Below are 16975 nucleotides of genomic sequence, written 5' to 3' on the forward strand. Positions count from 1 at the left end.
TGAAGATGCACTACACCGACAGCTCACAAGCATAATATTATCTATGTATGTGTGAGCAGTGTGGCCTAGTGGCTTCAGCGTGCGACTCTCATCCCTGAGGTCCTAGGTTAGATTTTTTTTTAACGTGGGGCCCCAGTTTTTCATTATATGTACTGAGAATTGATTTGTTCCTAAAAAATTTTTAAGGAAAATTTAAGTTTCTTAAGCGAACAAGTTTTTAATACAAAAAAAAGATGTATGTTATGGCTTTAGAAAGATAGCTAACAACTTTAGAAAGGCTAAGGTGGCACAAAAAAGTTTGGTAAACACTTGTATAACATATTCTTCGAGTAGCGCATGTACACTGTAACGCCTAATAGCGACAGCGATAGCGATAACGACTTTTGTATCCAAGTTCGATGTAGTAGGCTCTTAAACTAACTTATCCAAGTGTAGTATAAACTTTATTCACTATGAATAACAATAATAAATAACTTTTACATAACTATTTATTACAAATGTGATAACAATCCCTTAACATTGGAATACGTTCCAGCGAAGAACAAAAGTATTCCAATAATTATTATAAAAATATTCTTCCAGAGTCGCCACTTCCATTTCCCTAGACCTGGCTTCTCCCATACCACCAGCAAGTCGATTATCGCTGGGAATATGAAGCCCATGTTTGATAGAGCGAACGCTCCAAGCTAGAAAGAAGATAGGTTCTGATTATCAAACGTAGGAAATATCCGAAACAAAAAAAAATGACTGCCGGCAGAAGTGAAAACTTGAATATTAACGTTGTGCATTTGTGATATTTTGGAATGGTTAGGGAATAATTTTGCACGAATCGCTGTAATTATTATCAGTATAAAAGTACTATCATTTATGTGTGTAGAATACAATACTTATTTATTGCGCTATCGTACACAAACATGACAATTAATATTACTGAATACGCCACGCCAGCTGTCGACTCTCCATCCGTCTTACGAATTTCCGATCAGGTCACATGTCCTGACGCGAGTTTAACATTTTTTACCCATTCCAAAAAAGTGTACAACGCCGCTAAAGAAGTTTTCACTTCAAAAACAGTACGGCAAAATAATAATATTTTTTCATCTCTCTTTTGATCACTACGTAAACAAAAAAAAAAGAGATGTAAAATAGACTAGTTTTTACAAATAAGATAATTAGACTTTTCTATATAAAGCATGTTTGACGCTTTTTCCTTAGAAATTAAAAACTGTAGTTGCAACTGATTTTGATATAGAATCCGGCTTTATACTTATACTTATAAGGAGAAAAGTATGGTTTGATTTTGATTAGATTTGGGTATGGTTAACGGCACAGCCTCGCGATTCTGTAACTCAGTCGGTTTTCACGGTTTCGGTTTTCGGTTTCGGAGTGTTTGAAAAGTGCATTACAGAATCGCAAGGCACTGCAGAGAGGAATGGCGGGATTTCCAAGAGGATTTGCCTTTGGCAAAAAAGACTACACAGATACCTAAAAGAAGATTGAAATAGAAACGTGTTTAAATGTAAAGATATCTGAATTAAAATGTTATTATTATAATGATGAGTTTACGGAGCTTAGTTTGCTTAGCTAGATATTATATCGGTTTTTCTAGATTCCCAAAATGTCCGTCTAATTAGAGCAAAATAAAATACGAAATGTCATTTACTTTTTTTTTAACTGAGTTGACAGAGTTTTTTTTTGTTCACTACTTTCTCTTTAAACATAGAAATGGAATGGAATGGGAAAAATGTCCAAACAAATTATAAAATCTTACTTACCAATCCCATAAGGTTTCCAATATTGGGAAAGCCTATAGCGATCGCTGTTATAGTAACAATAAAACCTGCTCTGTATACTCTCTCCCAAATCCAATGTTTCTTCGGGTCATGCTTCTTTGATACATAATGCCATACGAGGTTGAAAGGCGCCCAGAAGTTGAGGGCAAAAGTTACAAAGATCATGACACCCATCAAGCCTTTGAGGACTGTTGGAAATCTTTAAAAGAAAAATTCAAACATCAAAAATTATTATGCGTCAAATGTGTTTAGTATAACGCAGTTTAACATAACAGAATATTAAAAAAAAACATTCAATAAATACAATGTACTGTTTTGGTAAATGCTTGCCATGCTAATTTGATCCTCTGTTTAATATTATTTTTATATATTTTTACATATTTTCAACGTTCTCTTTAAAAGGGCGCATAAGAACCAAATAACTAGAAAATGCACGATTATGTATGATGTAGATGTCCCATCCAACTAGCTTAACTAGCCGTTCAAATAACAGCCTAGCCTTTTAAATTAACTAGTGGCCTGAAAGATATCCAGCCAGTTGATCAAACAGCTAGGCTAATGACTTAGATCGATGACGTTTCTTTACTTTCACATATATTCTAGAATCACTCTATCGTACGAATGGCCTAAGCATTAGCCAGCTAGTTAATTAACTGTTGTAACAAACGCTACGTCTGAATATAAAGTTCATCGATCGATTCCCAGACTTCGAAGATAATATATTATAAATACATAGTTATACTTACAAGTCAGAGGGAAAATTCAAAGTGACCGGCGATATAGAATTTTCACCAAAGCCCCAGTATCCGAAAAACCCAACTGTTATAAGGAACAAGAGTACTATTGTCATACCTGCAAAAGAACAGACATGAATTATGAGATGTAAATAGCCTAGCTCACCAACCCGAAACAAGAATTCCTGTGCCAAGAACTGAACTCGGCTCTCATTAATGGACCTCGGACCTTATAAATTACCATTTAGGATGCAATTTTTCAATGCACATTACATTGATTAAACAAAAATATTTATTTATTAATACTTAATAATTAATAATTAAAAAATAAATTAGATAAGGTAAGCGCAAGGAGTGCAACATACATAAGACATATTGTACAGGACAATAATAAAAAAGGACACTTGAAAAAGAAAAAAATGCACATGAATCACGATAATATCAGATCAGTTAGTACGAAAGTTAGGGACGGGAAGTGAATTCCATAGGCTCACTGCAGAGACCTTAAAGGATTCGGAAAGAAAGGAAGAGTTATGAGATGGGATTTCAAGAATATAGTTTTCGGAAGAGCGTAAGCTTTAGATAGCTATGGGTTAATGGGCTCCCAGAAATTTGAAATCGTAGATAGGTAGAAAGTTTAAGATTGAACAGGATGGAATATGAGAGGTGGATGAATACTTTAGTATTGCTCATATGAATAGTTTATTGGCTATATATTACAATTAATTAAGATATTTCTGTAGAACTTACCGCATGTTATTACCATTAGATATTGTTGTGGATTCTGCATATTATTCTCTATGGGCAATATCACTCCAATGCCTTCCATACTGAACACCACGATACCGCAAAATTCAAAAAAGCCTAAGGCATCTTTCCAACCTGGTACTGTGGCGATAGGTGGCGCTGTTCGCAATCCATAAACTATTGTTGCAACTACGCAGGCCACTGTAAGAAACGAAGTATAAAAATATATTTTTAGATCACTCCCTGCTTCAGCGTTAAGTTTCTCTGTCCACAAGGATCTTAATATGAAAACAGTCCTAAAAAGGGTGAAAGGTTGTAACAGGCTACATAACCATGAGAATGCTGAGGCAATCCAGCTTGTTGATGCAACAGAAACAAGGCGCCTAAAGTGAACTAAACCTTTTGAATTACTAAAACTGGTGTAGTGAATATAAGTGCAAGTGCGGTATGTCCGACACTAACATAGTGTCAAAACATTATAGAACACTGGACTGTTAATGTACATTACCTTAGAGCTGATTTACACAGGGTCAGTAACTGACTACAAATTCGAGGCAAGTCAGTGCTGACCCGAAAAAATCCCTGTGTAAACTGATTTGAAGTCAGTACAGTGGCTTGAAGTCAGCGCTGACTTGAATATTCGGGCACGAATATTTTGAAGTCAGTTGGCGCCCCCCGCCACCCGCGCACCCCCGCGCCAGCCAAATAAACCCCGTGTAAACAGACAAGTCAGTGCGTGGTTAGTCACTGCCGCTGCGTTGTAGAGTGACCACGTTTTTTTCGCTGGCGATAAAAATGAAGCTTAGCGAAGACAAAACCTTAAAATTGGTGCAATTATATGGCCAGTTTGTACTCCGCAGGATCATCAAATCGCAATTGCTTCAGCAACAAAGCAGAGCCACCAGTTTCGTTTCTATCGTCAATCCATTTTCTTACCCATTGTCATTTATTTTTAGTTATGTCATTTTCTACCATTTCTATTAACTCATTCAACAGCAAAATTGATAAATATTTCAACAAATAATTAAATCGTCGTTTCAGTTGTTTTCGCGAATTCATTTTTCCCACTGACTTCACACACGTGTGCTCATCGTGAGAAACGCACCACTACTACTTACTTCGTGTAAACAGTTCAAGTCAGTCGCGGCGCCGACATTGGCGCTGCAACTGACTTGTCTACTTACCCTGTGTAAATCAGCCTTTATTAGTTTAAGCTACTCACTAGTATTGTAGAAAATTAATTCAACATATTATTACTTATTAGCCATAATTTTGTATAGGCTATATTGTTATTCATGTAATGTCGCTTTATGTGAGTATGTGAGAAAAAAATAAAAGAAGTTTCGATGTCAAAATGTTATCTTTCATCATCGAATCAAATTGCAACAGTAACGCTCGCTTGAACTTTCCTGTAAATTGGAGTGCCCATAAAACGTGGACTAGAGATAGCACCGTTGTTACCATGGTTACCATTCTTTCACACATACGTATACAACAATAACCAATTTTAGGTATAAGAATTCCTTAAAATAGAATTTTCGTCGCGATGTTTTTAAATTAACGTTCAAATCTTACTTGAAAAAACCTACAACCTTTGTTGACAGTACTAGGGTAACAGTACATATAAGAGACCTTGTTATTCTTACCAATAAATACATCAGCAACCAGCGTAAACGGGGCCAAGTATTTCAACGATCTTATCATACAAAGCAGTAATATAGGTATCAATAAGGCCAAAATATACAGCCTTAACCTGTTCAAGTCAACGACCTCTTGGGTGTCATGTGTATTTTCTATTATATCCTTTATAGTCTTCGCTATTATGATCTGGTAGACACAGCATGCCCCAAACAAGTCGATACAAATTGTTAAATCCACGGCGTATCTAAAAGTATATTTTATGTTATATAAATGTTGTATTGTCTCATGAACTGGAAAATATTCCTGCATCTTGTTTTTTTTTTATGTAATAGGAGACAAACGGGCAGGAGGCTCACCTGATGTTAAGTGATACCGCCGCCCATGGACACTCACAATGCCAGAAGGCTCGCAAGTGCGTTGCCGGCCTTTCAAGAATTGGTACGCTCTTTTCTTGAAGGACCCTAAGTCGAATTGGTTCGGAAATACTTCTGTGGGCAGCTGGTTCCACATAGTGGTGGTGCGCGGCAAAAACTGCCTTAGAAAACGCTCTGTTGTGGAACGACGGACGTCGAGGTGATACGGATGGTATTTTGTATTTTGCCTTGACGTCCGATGATGAAACTCAGCTGCAGGTATTAGACCGAACAACTCCTCTGAACACTCTCCATGGTAAATGCGGTAGAAGATGCAGAGAGAATTATTTGTATTCTTAATAACAAAAATCCTGGTTGTAAAGTGACATTGATTTTATTTAAAAATTCGGAGGATCTGCGAAGAAACTAATTTTTTGTGGATTTTAACTAATATAATATATTACCGGGAACTGCTTATTTGACGACATAAGTATGAACATAAAAAAACATATGTAAAGTAATGTATATTTATACTAGCAGACTCGGCCAAGCGTTGCTGTAGCTAAGGTTTTTCTTATATTACATAGTAGTTAACTATTCAAGAGAAACGGTAGGAGAACACCAGCCATGGGGATCACCATGCTTTATGGTGGTTATGCCATTAAATTGTAGCTTATGTGAAACGTTGGTATATTCAACACAGCGCCATCTATAACAATTGTGACTGTCAAATAATAAAAAAATAATTTGCAAATGATGTGCAAATTTGATTGAAATCAGTTAAGTAGTTTAGTAGTCCATAATGTGACGAGTAATTTATATATATATATTAAGATATTACAATACTAATTACAAATCACAATGAGCGAGGATAATAACTTCTCCGAAAATAAACCACTTTTGTTGAAGTCATTGTTACAATTCTATTATTATCACAAGACAACGCATACTTGCTGTAACAAAACGAAGAGCGTAAACCGTATACACCTGGTATTTTTTTTACAAACCTGAACCATTTGCTATATTTTCTTATTGAGGGGAAGGGACACACTTGTAAAGCAGCCTCCGCTACGTCCGGATACGACATCTCTGGGACGTGTAACATTTTGTACAACTTCTGGGCGGCACTTACTAACATCTGGGAAATTAGGGCATAATTAAATATCGAGACAATTTCGTGATTGCGATTAATATTCTTGTACCATGTAATCTCAAGTTGGCCTACGATTTTTAGAAAACAACGAAATCGGGTTTTGTCATTAATTCATTGGTGACGATAAAAATCGCGATTGAAGTGTTGGTTAGGTTGATTCTCTCGGCGAAACAATATTAACAAATAACGAGGGTGTACTTACGTGTAAACAATAGGAGATATAAATTCCAAAGATAACGGATACAAATAGAGAGGTCCAAAGTCCAGATTTCATAAAGGCTTCGTGGATACCAAGAATACCCCCTCCAAGACATCCCTTTATAAGGTGACCAGTTGCTTCTAGAAAACTGTAAAGAGATGAGTATACTGTATACTGCATATACTCTCTATTACGTAAAAATGAGATAAATTTGTTTGGTTTAACACAAAACCCATACATTGATTTTTCCCTTCCTATAAGGAAACCTCTCTATAACGAATGAAAATGCTCATTCCCTTGAAATTCGGTATAAAGAGTACACAGTAATATGAATATGGGTATCCCCAACGTTTTTATACATATTTTACCGACGAAAGGGTTTTATACCATGATGAAAGTGATCTTCTTTTGTTCTGTCTTTATTTGAATAATAGCTTTGGGTCCTTCAAGAGCGTACCAAATCCGTACCGCCTTTTACGGCCGGCAGAGAATTCGAGAGACCTCTGCCATTGAGAGTGTCCATGGGTGGCGGTAACACTTAACAACAGGTGAACCGTTTGCCCTCTGTTTTATAAATAAATTAATAATAATAGCATTCAGGTCTAGACTTAAGTGTCCTCCTACTACAACCAAAGCTCTTATTGCTATTGTATTTAGGAGAAACCTACAATAGAAGGAACTTACGGGCCCACGGAACGTTTTTTAAGATTACAAAATGTTAAAAATAGCTACCTACTTATTTCTTTTCCGTGGAACTCTATTCGCAACGAAGTCATACGGTTCCTTCTCTGATGGTACAGTGTATTTACTGCCATCTGGCGGTGGCTGCGGTGGTGGTTTTGTCACATCCAGTCGACTCTGTTTGTCTGTCTGCAATTTAGTACTTTTAGAAACTAGAATAATATTGACTTAGGTACACTACGCACAACGCTCTACAGACTTGGTTACTTCTGAATGTTTACTGATGTCTTCATCATACGAGTAAGTCTTACTTATGCATATAGAACTACCCAAAGTTAGTTACCGGTACTGTGGAGAATCACCCTCTAGGGTTCCTCTACAGGGACGCTTAGCACCCGGTGGTGGTTGCACATGCTGTCCTTCGTATTCTGGGAGGGGCAATTCTGCGCTCTAAGAGCAGCCTAAGTCAACAATTAACCGATCTCGGGGCAAATGGAGCAAACTAACAAAGAAGAAGAAGAAAAAAGAAAAAAGTCCACGACACTCGCCGTGGACTTCACAAATGTTAGGGGTCTCAAGTTCAACATCCACGCTATCCACTGTCATTGAATTGATATGCTCCCCGGCTGATACTTGCTACCTCTCCTACCCGGGGTACAAATTGGAACATTCGGCAGGGCAGGAGTTGGCGTGTACGTCAGAGAGGATATCGCTCCTCGTTGCCTCGGGACTCTAAGGAATGGGCCTATGTAACCTCTGGCTGCGCGTAGACTGCGATGACCATCCGCGATTCTATGTTATGGGATACCGGCAGGTATCCCATGGGAAATCGTGATACTTGGCGATTTTAACGCCCACCGATCACGCGGGAAGATCCTTATGTACGAACGAGATACACGTCACCATTAGCCGTACCAATTTTAGTCTACTCACATTCTGATATGTATCTGCTTTAGCATAGTAAAGTAAAGATATGACTTTGCTTTAGAATAGTCATAAGTGAAGAAATTTCTATTGGTCCAGTGTCCAGTTCAAAAGCTCTGATTTCTACAAAACTGGACAAATGTCACCGAAGTCCTTGCTAAGAATTGGCCAAGTTGGCCTTGGCACATTGAAACTATTCAAAGTGAACTTTAACAATCTTAAACGAAATATTAACGCCGTTTTGCTGTTATACAAATATATACAAAAGATATAACATGTAAATATAAAGGATTACTTTAATATAGGCACTGTGAGTTATCGCTTCTACAATCTCTATGACACAGAATCTCGGTTATTAAATAAGATAACAAACAAACGACTCTTTATTTTAATATTAATTTTCTTTCAGAAGAGTTCTTCGACATTTAACCTATTTAATAAAGAATTGAAAAAGCCTACCATACCAGTAATAAAGTTTTGCATTTCCCCTCAATAAACCTATTTTTTTCTAAACATCTATAATTATAATTAATAACTTTACTAATATTATACAGTTATGTATTTTTGAATGTAAAAATAAATAAACTAAAAATCTACTGGATCGATTTGTAAAGTTATTTCACCATTAGAATGCTACATTATTCCTACAGTAAAATAATTATTTCCAAAATTTAAAAAGAAATATCCAGCCTTCCTAAGTTCAAGTATTACGTAACGAATTTGGGGGGGGTGTCCTTTTGTAAAACGTTACGATGCGGGCGGGGATTGAATTACGCGTTATTGTTCATATTATTTTCGACTTTCCAGTACTTTACACCACATAATGGTAACTTTTAGGCTTAAAGAGTCACTAGATGGTCACGAAACGTTTTATTATACTTGGGTACAAAAAACGTTACGGCGCGTTACATGGTGGGGGAGGGTCATTAGTCGCCAAAAATTTCGTGACGTAATACTTGAACGCTCCCTAAAGAGGTATTTTAACGAAGCCTAGTTACGAAAAATGTCAATTGAACATTTGCAATTTCAAGGTTCAAATTAAATTTCGAATTTTTAATAAGAACCTAAAGAACTCCACGAGTATATATAGAATTGAATACACTATCGATAACGCGGTAAACGTTACCTTGAGAACAATGTTTCTTCAATAATCATCATATTGTTTTTTTGTCACTTGTACGAATTGGTTCCATCAATAATATTTAATTAGACAACAACGCAACACATTTAATTCCAGGGACACGCATATTAATACGGCTGAGTTGTGACTGTGTTATGTTTTTTAAGAAAAGTATGTTAGATGTATAATAAAGTACTTTCCCGTATATTTAACTTGTATTTGGCAAACTGTTGTCACGTAATAGTAGCTGCCCTTGCGAATTTACTTGCGTAATTCGGCCGTAGCATACTTTTAAGAGATCTACACTCTTCCTCGATAAATGAAGTACCCAACATAAAACAATATTTTCGATTGAAAATGTGTTTTAAATAGGCCCCTATGTCTCTGAGTAGCTTTTAAACACCAGTTATAATACAAGCCGATTTATCGGTTGTATTTTGGAGGACTCACGGCTAATATGTCACCTATAGATAATTTTGCACGGTTCTTAGACAATGTTGGTGTTTTCATTGTGTTTTAAACTTTGCGTAACAAATTTGGCATGAATATGTAAATGTCAAGTAGAGGAGGAAAACATAGGTTTTTATAGTGTGATTTCCCTATCGTGTAGTGCAATTTAGATTTTTTATAACTGTTTTTATATTGTTGAAACCTGTTTGATGGAATATTAGCTTCATTATAATAATTGATTAATGACTGTTTAGATTAATAATCTGTGCATTATTGTGGTTTTAAGTTAGCTAAGAACCAGTATTCTTAATAATGATATTAATTTTTAGGAATGCAATATAATTGCGGTATGTTTTATAAAAATGTAAATTTACAATTAATTTAACTTCTTTTTGACGTTCATAAGTGTTTTTGTTTACGTTTGTACCTAATGAGTTTGAGTTTTGAATTTGAGTAAAACATAATCATAAATTAGCAAAATATTTTTAAAATCTTCCGTAACTGTTATAATTTAATCTACGAATAATATATTACGTATTAACAAAATAAAGCATTTGATAAGAATATTATGCACACTCTAATATGGTAGCGGTTTCTTTAATAAAAAACAAATGCTTGGGAGATTTTATTTTGTTTTAATAAATTAAAATAAAAACTCACCTTTTTTGTACTCAATTCCATTTTCAAACACGAGTGCACTCTTTGTATGTTGATTTACGTTTCAATAAAACACAGAGTCGAACAACCTTCAAAGCGCAGAGATAGAAGACATGCCTATCTCGAGACAATGTCTCTCAGACAAAATAGCGAACGAATAATTTTTGACTAATGCTAAAAGACGCGACACCGCTCCCATTTTAATTTTGCGGTAACCAGTTGCGTTTATGATAATTCTTAAATTACATATATAGCTGTATCGAATTTCTCTGCGTTACCTACTTTCCCCTTGTTACTTCGCATGCAAGGCTTACGTGGGAACCTCAGGTCAGTATAGAGGCCGTTTGAGTTTGGGATTATGGTTGTATAATATTGTAAGAAAAGAAAAACCTTAGTATAGCGGTGGTTCAAAGGGCTGGATATCCGGTATATTAGAAACTAGGGAAACTATTAGAAACGTATTACTAAAGAAGTATATTAATATTAAATTGTCTTTACGCTAAATTTTATGGCGTTTACCCGTCAAACGGCATTTAAGTCTCTTCAATAATGTTCAGTAGTAATGCTGCGTTGTATGCATTGTAAAATGCTAGGATATAGTGCTTTACTCGTCAATTATATATACACTAGCAAACTCGGCGAACTCCGTTTCGCCACCAGATGGCTTCGTTTTATGTAGCATTTCGTTTGGTGATCCAGCTTTTCAGTTGAAATTTTTCCTGAATTTTGCTATAAACCTCACGGAGCCCGAGACCTTTCCAACGAATGAAAAACCGTGGAAATCTGTTCGTGCGTTCTGGAGTTATAGCGTCAGGAAGGAAAACCCGACTTATTTTTATATAGTAGAAGATGAAACGATATTGCTAGCTTTAGATAGCTCAAACGCGTCTCGTGTAATTATTTTGTCCATTTCAAGCTGTTATCTGTCGTCATGTGCCCGAATACAACTTTTTAATAGCACTTCGCTAATATATGTTGCGCCAAACACAATACAATCTTTTAAGTCCGGTACTCAGATTTCTGTATCGTAATCTTTTTTTTATTGATAGTGAGCCTTCTGTGCCTGACACACGCCCTCGATTAGGTCAAAGGCATGCCGGTTTCCGGTATCGAACTTACGACATAAGAGTTTAAAGTAGCCCAAAAACTAATTATAAATAAAATAATAATAATGACTGAATGCTCTAACATTGTTAATTACAATTTATCTACGTGTCCCGATAACATTCTGGCTAATACCAGGATCAATTTGAGTGCCTGCAATAAATTGAAACTCTCTGTAATCTTCGCGTATAAATCAAAATCCTTTGAAGTCTGATAAGTGTGTTTAACTGCGTTTTAATAAATCTAAAACAAACGCTATTGTCCTGAAGGAAGCAAAGAAGAATCGGTTAGGAAATACTTCATTGAGCTTTGCACCAGTGCACAGCAAAAGCTGGACACGAAATGGTCACAGGTTAGTCAAATATACTATGAAGTACATATATAAGTATGCCAGCACATAATCTATTCCAAATACTAACTTGGAGTTTAATTTTATCAGATACTGTTTTTGATCGAAAAATAATATATATGTATTTGTGAAATTAATGAAACTTAAACATAATTTGAATTAAATAAAACTATTCTAAATATTAAATATGTAAAAATAGACTTTGCAAATCTTGCGAATTATGTCAGTGTTAAACTTATTTTGTATACAAAATGATAACAGATCATCCGGCGACCGGCGGCGTATTCCGGAGTCAAGACGTGACAACCCCATCGCCCACTGGTGAAATAACCTATAAGCCCGGCAGCGCGCTTGCGAGCCTTCTGACAGTGCGAGTGTCCATGGGCATCAACATGGGCTTCAACATTAAAAAAAAATTTTTTTTACTAAGATTAGTCACATACGTAATTAAGATACTATTGTTTAGTGCTAGTCTGATCGATTATTAGATTCGTTTTTTTATTAGCAGCCAAACCCATATTTTATTAAAGCGCATAGTATTTTACCGAGGGAAGGGAGAATGCTGGATATACCCACACAATAATTTTATCATGCTTTAAAAAAATATGCATAGACATTACAATTCATTTTACAATGGAAGTGTTATATAAATGTATAATGAACATGCCCTGTCATTCAATGAAAAATAATGATATTATTATTGGGTCAATTATAATAAATAATTATTTTGACCATGGCTTTAATTTGGCAAGTCTAAGAATTCAACTGTTCAAGAGTTCTTACTGACCTTCAATGTCACTGATACATTTGAAAAATTGTGTTACGTACACTATTATTTAAACTATAAAATAAATACGTTTTTTTACCAACTATTATAATATTTATTTATTTATTTAATTATAAGTAATCTTACAGCTAACATACATAATATTACAAAACAAACACTTAGACAGTACAAAAAGCCAAAATAGATTACATAGATAAACAATATTATATACGAAAAATGAAACAAATAAGCGCATCAATAGACAAAACTATATACAGAAATTTAATACTTAAAACAATAAACAATACTAAATACAACCTAAACAAAATTCGAGTCTTCCCGCCCCTTCAAATATTTTCTCACATGTTCTTTGGCGAGGTGGAAAATATCAATATCCTCATAATTAGTGTCATAGTTAGATAAAACCCGAAACATTGGTGAATTATGCAGATAATTCGAGTTCGTACGAGGTACATGGAACAATTTTGTGTGTCTTGTCGCATATGGAGAAGGAATTTTAAAAGAAATTAACGAATATATTCTTCTGTTAGTGCCTCTCCATTACTGGAGGTTGGCCACCAGTCTCTTGGAGAGTGTCTTATCCTGTGCCAGATGCCAGTTCCTAACTTTGCGAAGTCATGATTTCTTCCTTCTACCAACACATCATCGGACGTCGAGGCAGAGTACGAAATTCCACCCGTATCACCTCGACGTCCGCCGTTATAGTAATTAATTGAAGGAGGTGGTAGCGGTCATAGCGCAAAACATGGCCCAGATGCGCAAATTTCAATTGTGTAATATGTATGTTTGATAACATATTAATATTATAAAATAACAACGTATTGTATATGTATTTTTTTCTAAAAAAAAACATATTTTGGGTATCACTTGGATTTTTTTTTTGATATTTTTTTCTGATCGCTGGAGAGCCTTTCCGTGCGGGGTTCAAGGATTATCCATTCCTTCTGGGACACCCTGTATATAAGATAATCAAAAAGGCTAGGCTTTGTCAGAAGTCATTTGGAGTGCAATGCAATAGTGTGGTCCCCATATGAAGCTAATTACAGTCCCATGTTAGAGCGAGTACAAAATAAATTCACTCGTTATATTATTTTCATTAACTACATATTTAGCAAAAACCATAGTGTAAAAAGTTTGAAGCGCTACAAATAAAAATTATGCATTTTACAAAAAAAAGTTTTAATAAAAAAGATAGCTATATCTAATATATAAAATTCTCGAGTCGCGGTGTTTGTGGTTAAACTCCTCCGAAACGGCACGACCGATTCTCATGAAATTTTGTGTGCTTATTGGGTATGTCTGAAATCGGACAACATCAGCTATTTTTCATCCCCCTAAATGTTAAGGTTAACCCCTAAATATATATATATTTTATTTTCTGTTTTTATTTTTTCATGATACAGCATTAAAAAATACAACCCCTAATTTTCACCCCTCTACGATCAACCTCTGTTTTTTATTATAAATGATATACATGGCAAAACGACGTTTGCTAGGCTAGTTATCTATAAAAATGATCTCTACAATTTTTGTCGTACGGTGCGCGGTTCGCGAGATATTCGACAAAACGCGTTTTTCAAGATGGCGGCTAAAGTGTACCTTAAGTCATGACGCCCACTTAGATTTACATTCAGGGGACACCCCTGAACATATTCCAAAAAAAAACGGTTCTCTAGAACGTGTTACGAACCTACTGTTTTGGTTGGGGCTCTTGGACTTATACTGCTACAAGAGCGTGTATGGAATTAATCCATTGTTAGATCCTATTTAATCAGGGTATGTTGGGTTTAGACCTTGCTATATCAGTATACCCATTGGTATGTAGGTAGTATATGGAGAGACTAGGTCTACGGGTTCCAAGCAAGAAACTGAGGCAGAAGTCACAAATTTTGGATGTACCGCGCGCATACTGCAACTTGGTTGGCCGCCTCACTTACGCGAGCGATACATGTAATGAATAAGATTTCTATCGAGGTAGACCCCGTAGACCTATTTGTTTGTACACTGGCTGAGTTCACAAGAGCTGCTTGTTATATTATTAGTTATAAGTAATTTATTATCTAGGTATATCATTTTTAATTATAGGGTTATCGTTCTAGTTATTATTGTGTAGTTCTATCGTATTAGTAATAACTGTAGAGATAAAATTATGTGGATTAATAAATTAATGTTATCGTATTATTCGTAATAGAATTAGCTTTTTTATGACGACTCATTGGTCTAATGGTTAGTACCCCTGACTGCGAATCCATGGGTCCCGGGTTCGATCCCCGGCTGAGACGAACATCGATGTGATGAGCATTTGGTGTTGTGCTTAGGTCTTGGGTGTTTAAATATGTATTTATATGTCTATCTATCTATAATATATATGTTTATCCGTTGCTTAGTACCCATAACACAAGCTTCACCAGCTTAGCATGGGACTAGGTCAATTGGTGTGAATTGTCAAAAAAAAAAATCGAAATGTAACTTTCTAACATAAATTTCATCTTTCTTTAGTTCAACTGCTTGTTTATTAACTGAAGGAATATAAACATTGACTTAAGAAAAAACAGAAGTATCGATCCTGGTCTCGGAGTCATTCCTAATGCCTTCGAAAATATTTTAGTTTTGTTTTAATAGATGAACGAAACGGTATATGTAGAGCAATTGCAAAATAGCAATAAAGTTGTTTTTTAAACATTTCATATACAGCTAATTCCCTTTATAGACCAGTGCAGATAGCCTTTAAAATAAATAAAAAGTGAAAAAAATCACAGTAGGATGAAACCCATTAGAAAAGGAGGGGAATATGATCAAAATGAAAGGAAAAATAAATTACGGTCGATCTGAGGTCGGGAAGGGGTAGGGGGGGAGTTTTAAGGGTAAAAAACGGTTTATCTCGATTTCCGGCAAAACTAAAAGTCCTATCGAAGAAAGTTAAATGGCAAAGTTGGAGGTAATAAAAAGATCTAAAACTTTTGTATTCACACATTTTTCACATAACCTCAAAATTTATGTGAAAAATTCAAAAAACCGAGTTTTTGGTTTTTTATTTTTATCTTTAACAAAAATATTTTTTTTTTAACGAAATTTGGTGAAAACTTACCTTTCTATGTCCCAAATACACTGTAATTTATTTGATTAAAAATATTTATTTGTTCACCTTATTTTGAATTAATATCGAAAAAACATCCTAATTTTCAATCGAAAATTCTGACGTCAAAATTTCAGCTTTTTTCAAAAAGTTGGTGTGCTTTCAGTTCGTTGAAATCTCTACTTTCCTATGGTAAAAAAATATATATATATTACCATAGTAAATCTTCTCATAAAACGCAAAAAATCGTATGCAGTAACGCCCAGAGCCGTCATCCCCTTCCCTACTTCTCTATGAATCTTCTTTAAATTATAATCAGATGCCTATTTATTACTATTTTAAGATAACTTATATATACCTGAGTGACCTAAAAAAAAAAATTAACCTTTAGATGGGCTAAAATTTTCGTATTTCTTAGAGAAGTAAGGAAGGGGATGACAGGTCTGGGAGTTACTGCATACGATTTTTTGCGTTTTCTGAGAAGATTTACTATGGTAATATATATATTTTTTTTTACCATAGGAAAGTAGAGATTTCAACGAACTGAAAGCACACCAACTTTTTGAAAAAAGCTGAAATTTTGACGTCAGAATTTTCGATTGAAAATTAGGATGTTTTTTCGATATTAATTCAAAATAAGGTGAACAATTAAATATTTTTAATCAAATAAATTACAGTGTATTTGGGACATAGAAAGGTAAGTGTTTACCAAATTTCGTTAAAAAAAAAATATTTTTGTTAAAGATAAAAATAAAAAACCATAAACTTGGTTTTTTGAATTTTTCACATAAATTTTGAGGTTATGTGAAAAACTGGTGAATACAAAAGTTCTAGATCTTTTTATTACCTCAAACTTTGCCATTTAACTTTCTTCGATAGGACTTTTAGTTTTGCCGGAAATCGAGATAAACCGTTCTTTACCCTTAAAACTCCCCCCCCACCCCTTCCCGACCTCAGATCGACCGTAATTTATTTTTCCTTTCATTTTGATCATATTCCCCTCCTTTCCTAATGGGTTTCATCCTACTGTAATTTTATTTGGTTTCAAAAATTATCGGCACTGGTCTATTAGAAGGTATAAATGAAGAGCTCTGATAATATGCAACACATCAAGTTCAACCATTATTTCCTACCCTTTTTTTAGTATTTTCTAAAGAGAATAGAGATATCGCACCAAAATCTGTCCGTTGCTTTTAAACATATATAA

General features: G+C 35.0%; 1 protein-coding gene across 2 annotated transcripts; it reads right to left on the bottom strand.

The window, feature by feature from the left end:
• Positions 1-470: 470 nt before the first annotated feature.
• LOC125052694 (proton-coupled amino acid transporter-like protein pathetic) lies at positions 471-10627 on the bottom strand. Of its 2 annotated transcripts, XM_047653676.1 has the most exons (9): positions 10456-10627; positions 7357-7490; positions 6624-6768; positions 6276-6406; positions 4921-5159; positions 3278-3475; positions 2540-2645; positions 1776-1992; positions 471-686 (listed from the first exon to the last, which is right to left on the bottom strand). In XM_047653676.1, exons 1-9 carry the CDS (start codon positions 10474-10476, stop codon positions 492-494), a joined length of 1386 nt encoding a protein of 461 aa, XP_047509632.1. In that variant the 5' UTR covers positions 10477-10627; the 3' UTR covers positions 471-491. The 2 variants fall into 2 exon arrangements, with proteins under 2 accessions (XP_047509632.1, XP_047509633.1); XM_047653677.1 differs by lacking the exon at positions 10456-10627 and having other exon boundaries at positions 7353-7456.
• Positions 10628-16975: the final 6348 nt, after the last annotated feature.

The sequence above is a fragment of the Pieris napi genome, chromosome 9 (assembly GCF_905475465.1).
Source record: "Pieris napi chromosome 9, ilPieNapi1.2, whole genome shotgun sequence".
NCBI classification, from domain to species: domain Eukaryota; kingdom Metazoa; phylum Arthropoda; class Insecta; order Lepidoptera; family Pieridae; genus Pieris; species Pieris napi.

What these genes read in the sequence shown, in the direction of transcription:
- LOC125052694 (XM_047653676.1), bottom strand. Translation starts at nt 10,476, where the DNA reads ATGGAATTGAGTACAAAAAAG. An exon ending in TGGAATTGAGTACAAAAAAG is followed by an intron (nt 7,491 to 10,455) that starts GTGAGTTTTTAT and finishes ACTAAATTGCAG; the next exon opens with ACAGACAAACAGAGTCGACT. An exon ending in GTTCCACGGAAAAGAAATAA is followed by an intron (nt 6,769 to 7,356) that starts GTAGGTAGCTAT and finishes ATCTCTTTACAG; the next exon opens with TTTTCTAGAAGCAACTGGTC.